General features: G+C 50.4%; 1 protein-coding gene and 1 pseudogene across 1 annotated transcript; both read right to left on the bottom strand.

Annotated features, from left to right (window-relative positions):
- Positions 1-2,375: 2,375 nt before the first annotated feature.
- Positions 2,376-7,069, bottom strand: LOC119821852 (CD177 antigen-like). The gene is made up of 5 exons (XM_038340961.1): positions 7,006-7,069; positions 4,172-4,312; positions 3,252-3,437; positions 3,032-3,166; positions 2,376-2,706 (listed from the first exon to the last, which is right to left on the bottom strand). The coding sequence occupies exons 1-5, from the start codon at positions 7,067-7,069 to the stop codon at positions 2,495-2,497; spliced, it is 738 nt and encodes a 245-aa protein (XP_038196889.1). The 3' UTR covers positions 2,376-2,494.
- Positions 7,070-8,371: 1,302 nt separating this feature from the next.
- LOC119822037 lies at positions 8,372-8,472 on the bottom strand (annotated as a pseudogene).
- Between the last annotated feature and the right edge of the window lie 2,759 nt (positions 8,473-11,231).

Below are 11,231 nucleotides of genomic sequence, written 5' to 3'. Positions count from 1 at the left end.
GGCATGGAGATGGTAGAGGGTTCTGTTGCGCCCTGGTTGCAGAGACCCGAAGAAGACCATCAGAGACACAGACTCACCGAAATGCCAAAGCAAGGTTTAATCATGCAGCATAAACCGTAGTAGGGACCCCGTCTCACACACCGATGCTGTGGGGGCCAGAGGAGGTACCCCACCATTTTAGGCAGGGTTTATAAAGGCAAAACCCCACAAATCTACAGTTATGGGCATAAGGGGTATGAGTGACTCTCTGATTGGCTGCAGCCTAAGGAACTTCCCGTTCTGCTGATATCCACCTTGTGGCCTAGCACAGAATGGAGTTGGCTTTGTCTCTTTATTTCCTCCTGTGAATCCCATGTCAGCTGTGGTCCCAGAGACAGTGTCTGTGTGGATGGCTTTTGGAGAGCTAGGTTAAGTACTGTTAAGGAGGATTAAAGTGATGGGCTTGAGCCGGGCGGTGGTGGCGCACGCCTTTAATCCCAGCACTCGGGAGGCAGAGGCAGGCGGATCTCTGTGAGTTCGAGGCCAGCCTGGTCTACAAGAGCTAGTTCCAGGACAGGCTCCAAAGCCACAGAGAAACCTTGTCTCGAAAAACCAAATAAATAAATAAATAAATAAAGTGATGGGCTTGGTTGCTGCCTCAGCCTATCTAGGACTTGCAGCCCAGCACATGAAGACCCAAGGTTGATCTCCGAAACCCGTGTGAAAGCTGCCTGTTCTCTTACCAAGTCCTTCCATATGTGAAGGACTACGTGCTAACTGTTTGCTTTCCTCTGCTCCCATGCCTTCCCTGCAGTGATCACTTTCATCCCATCAAACCAGGAGCTACGATGAACCCTTCCCTCTCTGCATTTTGACAGGCAGCAGAGCGGCTAATTCACTGAGGGGCCCTGGGGACTGGGTCCACTGTTTCTGTGCCCCTAGGTTCACTCTTCTTCCCACTTCCCCGTGGTGTGGATGTCAGATCTGTGGGAACTGCCTTATTCGGCCCGTGTGGGGTCCCAGGAGGACCGTGACACTGGAAAAAAGTCTCCACTCTGTAACATGAGGGCCAGCTTGTTGGGGTTTCTGTCCCGCCCGATACCCTATAGCCAGCAAGGTCCCAAAGAAAATCACACAGAGGTCTCCATGATATTATAAACTGATTGGCCCATTAGCTCAGGCTTCATATTAGCTCTTATATCTTATATTAACCCATTGTTCTTATCTATGTTAGCCACATGGCTCTGTACGTTTTTCAGCGGGGCAGATCACATCCTGCTTCTTCGGTGATCTGTGCAAGACTCTGGAAAGAGCTTCCTTCTTCCCAGAATACTCCTGTTCTCATCGCCCCCCCCCCCACTTCCTGTCTGATTGACCCACCTATACTTCCTGCCTGGCCAATCAGCATTTATTTAAAACATGATTGACAGAATACAGACAATTCTCCCACAATACCACTCCTCTCTCATAGAGCCTGAAATTCTGAAATGCGAGTTTCAGCCTGGCATGAAAATGTAACGCCTGTGTTTGACTGACTGTGTGAGTGTGTGTGTGTGTGTGTGTGTGTGTGTGTGTTGTATGGATGTGGTGTCTATGGTGTATGTGGTGTGTGTAGATGTGTGAATGTTGTGTGTCTGTACACTGTGTGTGTAGCTATGTCAATGTGGTATGTTGTATGTCTGTATGTTGCATGTATGTGGTGTGTACGTGTGGTGCATGTATGGTGCATGTGATGTGTCTGTGTTGTGTGGATGTGGTGTATATGTGTATGGTATGTCTGTGTATGGTGTGTGTAGATGTGTGGATATGGTGTGTGGGTGGTGTGTGTATGGGGCATGTGGTGCGTGATGTGGTGTGTATATGTGCTGTATGTATGGTGCATGTGGTACGTGTGTGTTGTGTGGATGCGGTGTATGTATGTATGTTATGTGTATGGTGTGTGTGTCCCCTGATCCTTACCCTTTCAAGCCTACAATAGCAGCACTTACCTGGTAATGGCCCTAAGAAACTGTATCAAGCCTCATTCTCTCCTCCCATGTCAATAACCCCAACTTGTGTCACTCAGAGCCTCTTACCCAGCTACTCAGGAGAGGTGAAAGCCCTTTGTTGTGCTCCAGCCCCTCCCAGGTCACAGTGAGGCCCAGCATTTTAGGTGGCAGCACCCTGAGGGCTCTGTGGGCAGACACAGGAAGGCTGGCCTTGGCAGCAGGTCTCTCATGATCCCATTGCCTGCCATCATCTCCTCGCATAAAGAGAAACCCAGTATTTGGAGAAACAACAGCGACTTTATTATTCCACATGTGTGGCCAATATGTGGGTGTCCACTGGCACAGGGTGAGATCAGTGGCTCCCATATATCAATATCAGTGATGTGAGGTGAGGGATGTCGGGACAGCATGGGCAGAAGGTTCCAAGGGTAAGGTGTTAGGTTATGACGTCAGAGGAGGGCGGGGTATGGGTGGCCAACAGGGATTAAGGATTGTAGGGAAATGGGCTCAGCAGAGAGGACAAAGCCCTACAAACAAAGGGCTAAGAAGAGCCCCAGCCCTAACACCCAAGCCAGAGAAGAGGCCGAGGCACCTCTACCCAGAGGCTTTTGATCATTTTCCTCTTCATCCTCAGAGAGTTCTTTTGTGGAGAAAATCCCGATTGTTTTAGAGCCACCCAGTAAGGTTTTGGCAGGTGAGGACATGCATCCCTGAAGGCTCAGTGTGGAAGACACTCCACCTGGAGGGTGAAGATCAGTCAGGGATGCCACAGTCCAGCAGTGCTGGGAAACTCCGTCTCAGGAATCCCAGACCCACCCTTCTCCCCAAACCCTGAATTTAACACCTGCCTTCCTTCCTCGACCCAGGACTCCAGGTCCCAGCTCCACTCCCTGACAGGGCTAAAGGGCCAACCTTTAGCCTAAGCCTAAAGAGTCCGGGCCCAGCTCTCCTCTCTCAGGCCCAGGAGTCCAGGCCCAGCCTCCTTCCATCTGAGGTAGCCTAATCCTGATACAACCCTCCATCCTCAAACCCTGGAGCCCTGGCTCTTTCACCCCAGAACTCACCTCCCTGGAGCACAAGTCCCCCTTCATAACAGCGAGTGGTCCCCTGAGGGCAGGTGACAAAATTGGTATTTGGAAAGCAGGATCCAAAAAACTCTACACACACGGGACACTGCAGGTCTCCAGGGGGAGGGACAGCTGAGGACAGAGAGAAAGGTTGGGATGCACTGTATGCTCTCAACGCCAGCCACCAGCTGAACTCCCCAATGTCTGGGTCCCATACTTGGACGAGGGAGGTGGCTCAGCAGGACGCTGCTGCTGCTGGCTTCATTGCACAGGTGGGAGGAACAGAAGCGTGTGTAGGAAGCTACCAGCATTCCAGGGGGCCGGGAGTACACGGAGACACCACTGTTGTCCTTTGCCCCACGCCCGGTGCAACCTTTGCTCCCTATTAGGAGTGTCCGTGGTCCTGTGGGTATAAGAGAGTGAAAGCTGGGCTGGGAAGGGGAGGGTGACAAGGTCTGGGAGCCCAGTTCTTGTGAAGCTCCCAGCCACAGGAAGGACGCAATTCAGCATGTTCTGTGTCAGTCAAAGCCTGAAGCTCAAGCCTGGCTCCTTCTGCCCTGCGCCTTGTAGACCTGGCTGCACATTGTCTCCACAGTCTCCCCGAGCCCCTCCCACAGGCTGCAACCTCACTGTGCTCACCATCTCTTCTACCCCCTTCCTTTCCTCTCTCTCCCCCTCCCTTCCTCTCTCAGTTTCTCTAGCTCTTCACTCTCTCCCTTGCTCTCTGTTTGAGAGTCTCAGCCCGCCCTGGTCTTGAATTCACTATATAGGTGTGGATGGCACTAAATCTCAATTTCACTGTCTCCTCTTTCCCAGCACTGGGATCACAGGTGTGCCCAGTTTACCTGGTGCCGCAGATCAAACTCAGCGCTTTCAGCATGGTAAACAGGTACTGAACCAACTGAGCCACACCCAGCCCAAGAATGCTTCAAATGATGGAGGTCATCAGGGCCCCTTCTGTTGTTCCAACACTGTTCTCATCTCTGGGGCTTGGGGCTACCTTACACCGCCACCCAGCAAGGCAAGCCCAGAAAGGGGAGGAGGTGGGCAGGAACTGCAGGACACAGAACCCAGGGTAGGGCTGTGCTGACCTGGTGCTGGAGTGCAGCCCTTGTCTCATCCCACAACCCCACACACCTACGTCTATGAGGAGGAGCGTCTCCTGACATAACTCCTCAGGTTCACACACTTTGGTCGACAGAGCAGACCACTCAACAGCGTTTTTAGCAAAGCCAGTGCCAAGCTTCAACATGACCCCCTTGTAACATGTCAGAGCACCTGTGGAGAGGAAAATCGTCAAGATTAGTGAGAGTCAGGGAGCCGCCACGTCTGCCCCTCAGCTTCCGGGCTAAGGGCGGCCATCATGTTCCGAGTCATACTTCCCATACCCTGGCTGTGACATCCCTGCCTGGATTAAGGGCCTCAGAAGTCACAGTCCCTAAGCCTGTATTTCTGTTTACCCTGTTCCTCCCTGAGCACCTGCTCCTCTCAGAGCCTCCTGAGGAAGACTTGCTCCTCCACTGAGGGCTCCTCTTCAGCCATTCTCTCCTCCCCATGAGGAAGGTGGCCTCGAGCTACCTTTACCTTTTGTGTGTGCACACATGTGTGTATTCCTGTTCATGTGTGTGTGCATGCATGTGGAAGACAGAGGAAACCCCAGCTGCCATCTTGAGTGAGTTACACATCTTGCTCCTTACTGCATGTACTTTCAGCCACTGATTTTATCTCTCCTGTCAAGCTTCTCCTTTCTTATTTATATACTATTATTACATATGCACGCACGTGTGTGTGTATGTGTGCATATGCGCATTTCTGTATGTGCCACAACTTCAGGAGTTAGTTCTCTCCCTCCACCACATGGGACCAGGGAGTGAATTCAGGATGTCAGGCACGAGTATTTTAACCTGATGAGCCACCTCAACCACCCTTGACTTGTTTTTTCCAGACAGTGTTGCTCAGTGGTCTGAAGCTCTTGAAGTAAGGCCAAGTAGGTGAGGAGGACCGGGCAACAAGTCGTGGGGTCTGCCCATCACTGCCTTGCCAGGGCTGGGATTACAAGCATGTTCCACCATAGCTCTGTCTCTCTGTCTGTCTCTCTGTCTGTCTCTCTGCCTCTGTCTGTCTCTGTCTCTCTGTCTCTCTCTCTGTCTCTCTCTCTGTCTCTCTCTCTCTCTCTGTTTTTCTACATGGGTGCTAGGAATTGGACTTAAGTTTTTATGTTTGCATAGCAAGCACCTATTTCCTGAGCCACCTCCCCAGCTAATAGATTTCTTTGGACTGAAAAGCCCTAGATTCCAAAGAGATCACTAGGTTGACAGCAAGTGAGCACTGGGCCTGCATGGTGCCTGGATACAGAAATGACTGCACAGATGAGCCCACTGCATCCACTGTGTGTGCGTGCGTGTGTGTGCGTGTGTATGTGCATGTGTGAGACAGGTTCTAGCTGCGTGGTCCAGGCTGGCCTCCCTCTGGCAGTCCTCCAGCCTCTGCCTCTGGAGCACTGGGACTTCAGAGCCAGCTCCTGTCTTCACTATGGACAGGACTGCCTCACATCCTCACCACAGCCCCACAGCAGGTGGCAGCATTCTCAAGGGAGGGAAGCAGGGGCAGAAAGTGTTGGGGGTTTGTCCAGTGTCACCCAGGCAGGAGATGGCAGAGCAGGACTCAGAACTTTGTCTTTCAGTCTCCTTAGGGTCAGTGTTGAACACAGCAGTCCAGTTAGAGGATCTTGAGCTTGACCTTCCCTGGACCTCACATGAGCATCGCATGACCTCATGTGCCCCAGGATGCAGAAATTCTGGGAGCTGGGACTGGGTGTCCACAAGCACATCCCCTTGATGGCCCCCAGTGAGGAGCTGGCCATCTCCTCATTTCCCAGGGGAGAATGTGCAGCTCAGCTGCCCTGCTCCTGCAACCAGACCTGCACTCTGTTCCATCCCACCACACCCTCCCCATCCTGCTCTAAGGTGGCTCCTCCCCCTGGGGCACAAGGGGCAGAGCTGCCCAAATTCTCATCCATGTTTTCCCTGCAGCCCCTGTTGCAGTCTCCAGGAAACCCTGTAGCTTATTCTGCACAGCAACTGCAGAACCTGAGCACTGTGGCCGCCTCTAAATCTTCCACCCAGCTGCAAGATGCCAGGGCCTTTGCCTGCCTGTCCTGGGTCTCTCTGATCCTCTCTTTACTTCTCCCTCACCTTCTTTGCCACCCAGCTCTTACAGGGATCCTCTTAAAGGATAAGGTAATCATGTCAGGGATCTGAGAAACTCTAAGAAGCCCCGAGAAGACAGAAAATTCTGGTAGGTCCCTATCTCCTCCAGAATAAATCTGACTTCTGAAAGGGTTCTAGAGATGGTTCAGGGGTAAAGAGCACTTGCTCCCTTGGAAGTTCCGAGGTTAGTGTTCTGCACTTAAGAGCACATACCCTCCTTGCAGGCAGGCAAGCAGACAGACAGGCAGTCAGGCAGAGAGACAGACAGACACTCCCCTATACATAATTAGAAAAATGAAAATGCATCTAAAACCTTCCAAAGGCTTAGGATGGCCCAGAGGTCCCCATGTGACTTGACCATCCACTCTCAGTCACTGTGGCACATATACAGTCCTTCAGGCTAGGGGACATCACACAGTGTCATGGAACAAATGGAGAGTGAGCGGCTTTCTAGGGCGACAGAACTACGCAGGCCAATGCAAGGAGCAGGCGGCAGGGGAACACTATGGTGGCGCCCATTATTAACAAAGGACCAAGGGACACATAAGGCTTTGACTTCTCTCTGAAATTCTGGGCAGGGTTTGGGTGACCAAAGTGGGTCAGTAGAGTCAGGGGTGTCTCACACGTTGTCCTCCTCAGGGTCTTTGCACACATTCTTCTCCTCCCACATCTGACATCATTTCCTCCTCCCCCAGTCTGTTAAGAGATTCTCAGTGAAGACACTCAAATGACGGTGTGCCCATTGCTCCTCTACATCCTCACCTGAGAAGGGGGTGAAGCCCAGCACGAAGAGGAGCAGTAAGTACTGGATGCAGCAGGCTGCCATGGCCTCTCCGAGGATGGGAAGAGCTGATCAGGACCTGGGAACTGATGGAGAACAGGAGACACTTCAGCCACACAGACAGACATTAACCCCTGGTCTCTGGCCGATGCCAACTTCACGGGACACAAGAAGGTAAAGTCAGTCTGTCCTGAGTTGCTTGGAAGTTACAATTTACTGGGCCTCATGTTCTCTGGTTGCAGTTCTCAGACTCAGCCATGGATTGCTTACAGCAAGAACCCAGCAGCTGTTCCTTCAGTGTCCAGATGCAGGATACCGGTCCAGGAGCCCCCTGCTTTAAGCCTCAGGACTTCAGGTCCCAGGCAGAATCTTCTCCAGGCCTCGGAGTCCCAGCTCTCAGCATCCAGCTCCCCCAGACCTCGAATTCTAAGGGCCCTGGTTTGTCTATCCTAGGAATGTGGAATCTGGTTTGTGCTCCTCCCACCTTACAGGACCCAGAATTCTGATCAACAAGCTTCAGGCCTAAGTGTACAGAACCCAGTACCCTGCATGAAGGAGTAGTAACCACGGCCTCCTCCTGCAGCTATGCGTGGCTGGCTGTCTAGTCCCCAGATGCTTCTCTTAAACACAAAGCCCAGAACTGAGACTCTGAGAATCCAGAACCAGAGAACTATCCCAGCCTCCTAAGAGCACAGCCTCCTTCCTTCAAGATTCTGGAATCCAGGGCCAGTTCTCCCTCAGACCCAAGACTTCAGTCCTTGTTTCTCAAACTCAGGCCTACGTATCTAGACCCCCTCCCTCGGATCCAAGAGTCCAGGCCCAGCCTCCTCCCCAGACTCAAGCCCGCCGCTGACCCCTGTCCCCGCCTTTCCCCTGCTCTTCCTCACTGGCTTCTTTCCCCAGGTCTCAGAGATCTGGTCCCTCACTGCTCCTTTTCTTTTTAAGCAGCAGAATCTCTCTGGCTCCACAATGCCCTCACCAGATCTCGGGCTTGGAAGGCGCTCCCTGATACGTTCCAGTCTTGTGTCTGTCTCCTCTCAGGGTCCCTGAAAGAGGCAACTTCGGGGCCAAATAATACACTCGAAGTCTCATTGGCTTATGAGAATCCTTTTCAAACTTCATTGAAAATTGCTGCGTCTCATTGGTCCCCAGAGATGCCAATTACTGGCCTCTTCATGATGCACGCATGCGTAGAAAGGTAGTGTTGGGCAACGGTCGGTGGGGTTAGTGGCGGTTGCTGCCAAGGTCATCTGCCAATTGAAGGGTCCCATGGTATCCTGGAAAGCTGCGTGGTGGAAGGTCTTTTACTCTGTCCCTCAAAAGTTTCTTTTTTTTCTTTTCTTTCTTAAAAATAAACGCTTCACGAATTTGCGTGTTATTCTTGAGCAGGGGCCATGCTAATCTTCTCTGTATCGTTCCAATTTTAGTTCATGTGCTCTCAAAAGTTTCTGTATTGCACCCATGAGCGGCCAGCAGGTGACAGCACCGACTGCTGTAACGGATGTTTACCCTCGTCAGTACTGTGCGGATGACCACTCAGATTATACACAATTGTCAGTTCTTTTATTACGTTTTAGTGTATCTTGCGTGCATATGTGTGGACAATCATATGTCAAGTTGCACATGACAGGGAGCAATTTCTGGAGTCAGTTTCCTCCTACCTGTAGTCCCAGGAATTAAACTCAGGATTTCAGGCTCATGGACAGGGGGCTTCACCTGCTGAGTTATCTCTCTGACTTTCCGCACTTTTCTTTGAAATAGTAACATATTAATTATATACAACATAATTAGTTTCGTTGCAAGTTTCTCCTAAGATCATGTAATGTACTTCAGGCGATTATTACCTTTTGAGGTAGAGTCTTTTTACCCAAGATGGCCCTGAACTCTCTTGAGTAACTGAAAATGACCTTGAACTTCTTATCCCTCTGAACCCTCTTCCTGGGACATGGGTCACTGTTGGGTGTCACCATTTATGCATCCCTGGGGATAGAAGCAAGCTGGGCAAGCGCTCTACCAGCTGAGCCCCCACCCTTGCCCTTGTTCACGTTTATGCCTTCTTCTCCCCTTCCACCTTCCCTCAGTCCTCTCCTTTCAGGCCCCTGTCTCCCGTCTATATTCCCCACAGGGGAGGACACCTGCGCCGTTTTTCTTTCTGTCTCTGTCTGACTGGGCTTTTCACGGGGTCCCGAGAACTGGAGGCTTTTGTTGATAATGGCGCTTAGTCCTGCACTGCACACACCACGCTGTCTTCATCTGTTGGTGGACATTCCACCTTTTTGTTTTATTATCGAGTTATTGGGTACTGAGCAATCTCTCTCTGTGGGTGCTTCCTGATGACATTAGGGACCCAAGAAAGCTGGGTTGCTGGTCAAGGCTGGGAAAAGCAGGATGTTTCACCAGTTGTACCATTGGGAAGTGTAGTCTGTGAGGCTGGACCAGGATGCACATTCCAACGAAACAGCTGTAGCTAAGGCTGAAGTTGATTTGTTGGGGCAGATGGACCATGGACAGAGGTAAAGTTAAGGAGTCTAGGGGAAGCTATCTTTGATGCACAGTTGAAACCCCTAGGCCTATGGTCCTTATAGTTGGGAAGAAGAGTCCCAACCCTAGGAATATGGATTAGGCGGGAAGGCTTAGGCTGTAGGTTGGCAGGAGTCTGGAGTCTGTTCAAGAGTTCTAGAGTGGAGCCATGGCCATTTAAATTGGCGATATAAAGTTAGTCAGGGAACAATTGTCATCTGAAAGTGGGGTCTGGCTGTGCTGGGGAGAAGACAATTTGAGAGGTTTCCATAACAGCAGAATAGTCTTTCTGTGGGGTTCAGGTGGTTTCTGAAATAGAGATATTTGGAGAACATGGGTGACTGGGGAGGCTCCTAGCAAACAATGAGAGAAACAGTCTGTAAAGGTTGAGAGAACTTCGCTCTGGTTTCCAAAGGGGGACTTGGATGGTCAAGGCTACAGTCAGCAGTGGGGGTACAGGGGGCAATGTGGCCAAAGAAGGGCTTAGAGGAGAGGCAGAAAGGAAGCAGTGGGATGCAATGAAGGAGGGATCTGTGAAGTTGAGGAAAGAGTTTGTTGGGTAACCTTGGCCCAAATGAGTGTTTAGCTCTCTCTCTCTCTCTCTCTCTCTCTCTCTCTCTCTCTCTCTCTCTCTCTCTCTCTCTCTCTCTCTCTCTCTCTCTCTCTCTTCTCTCTCTCTCTCTCTGTGTGTGTGTGTGTGAGAGAGAGAGAGAGAGAGAGAGAGAGAGAGAGAGAGAGAGAGAGAGAGAGGAGATAGCTTGGGCTGTGTCTTATAATCGGGAGTGTGGTATTTCTCCAAAATGTTTGGTATTTGAGACATCTGGACAGGTTGGGGGAGGAAGTTGGTAGTGGATGTGTGAGAATCATCTGGACAGAAGAAAAGTGGGACTGTGGAAGAGAGATGGGATCTATTTTGTTTGGGAATGGTTGGCAGTGGGGAACGAGTGAGTTTGAAGGAACAGGCATCAGAGGGCAAGGTTGGATACACCAAGCGGGGTTTAGAGGGCGTCCTGCGATGAAGGACAGCTAGGGATGTTGTTATCTGGGTTATATAGTAGGGTAGTCTGGAGTGAGTGAGTGGTAAGGGATGGAATGGCAGCTTGACGGGCTGTCATGTCGGCAAGATTATCGTCTTTACTGACAATGGACAGGTCAGGCTGATGAGGAGCATTACCACAGTGCAGATGTCATTGTCTGTACAGTGTCCCATCTGTCTTCCTTGGAGACCTTTAACTTTCTTGTTACTAGAGGGTGTCTGTTTATTGTGGAAAGTTTCTCATTTTAAATGCCATATTCAGCAGATCTTTGAGAAATTTAAGGACCAGGTATTTATTAAGTTACCTGAATACAGGCTTAACCATGAAGACACATACATATAGGAGGCCAAATAAAGCTCATTCCTGTAATTAATCATGATAATAAGTATAGTTCTGGACACATTAAAGAATTTAATTATTCATAAGGTAACTGACTGTTAACTTGCGTATCTTAGTTATCTTTAACAGTTTAAGTTTGAGCCTTAAAATTTGAATTAAAGATTTGGTTGGAGATCCTTTAACATCAAAATAAACCATAAACACTATAAACTTTTACAGAATATCAGGGTTTTTTTTGTGTGTGTGGCTCAGTTTCAACTTTAAGCAGCGTCAGGATAGGTAAGGATTAAGTTGGGAAAATAGCCACTGTG

This window comes from Arvicola amphibius, chromosome 8 (genome assembly GCF_903992535.2).
Source record: "Arvicola amphibius chromosome 8, mArvAmp1.2, whole genome shotgun sequence".
NCBI lineage: Eukaryota > Metazoa > Chordata > Mammalia > Rodentia > Cricetidae > Arvicola > Arvicola amphibius.
This window is presented reverse-complemented; position numbering and strand designations above follow the sequence as displayed.

What these genes read in the sequence shown, in the direction of transcription:
- LOC119821852 (XM_038340961.1), bottom strand. Translation starts at nt 7,069, where the DNA reads ATGGCAGCCTGCTGCATCCAGTACTTACTGCTCCTCTTCGTGCTGGGC. An exon ending in GAGCCACCTCCCTCGTCCAA is followed by an intron (nt 3,167 to 3,251) that starts GTATGGGACCCA and finishes CTCTGTCCTCAG; the next exon opens with CTGTCCCTCCCCCTGGAGAC. An exon ending in GGGACTTGTGCTCCAGGGAG is followed by an intron (nt 2,707 to 3,031) that starts GTGAGTTCTGGG and finishes TTCACCCTCCAG; the next exon opens with GTGGAGTGTCTTCCACACTG.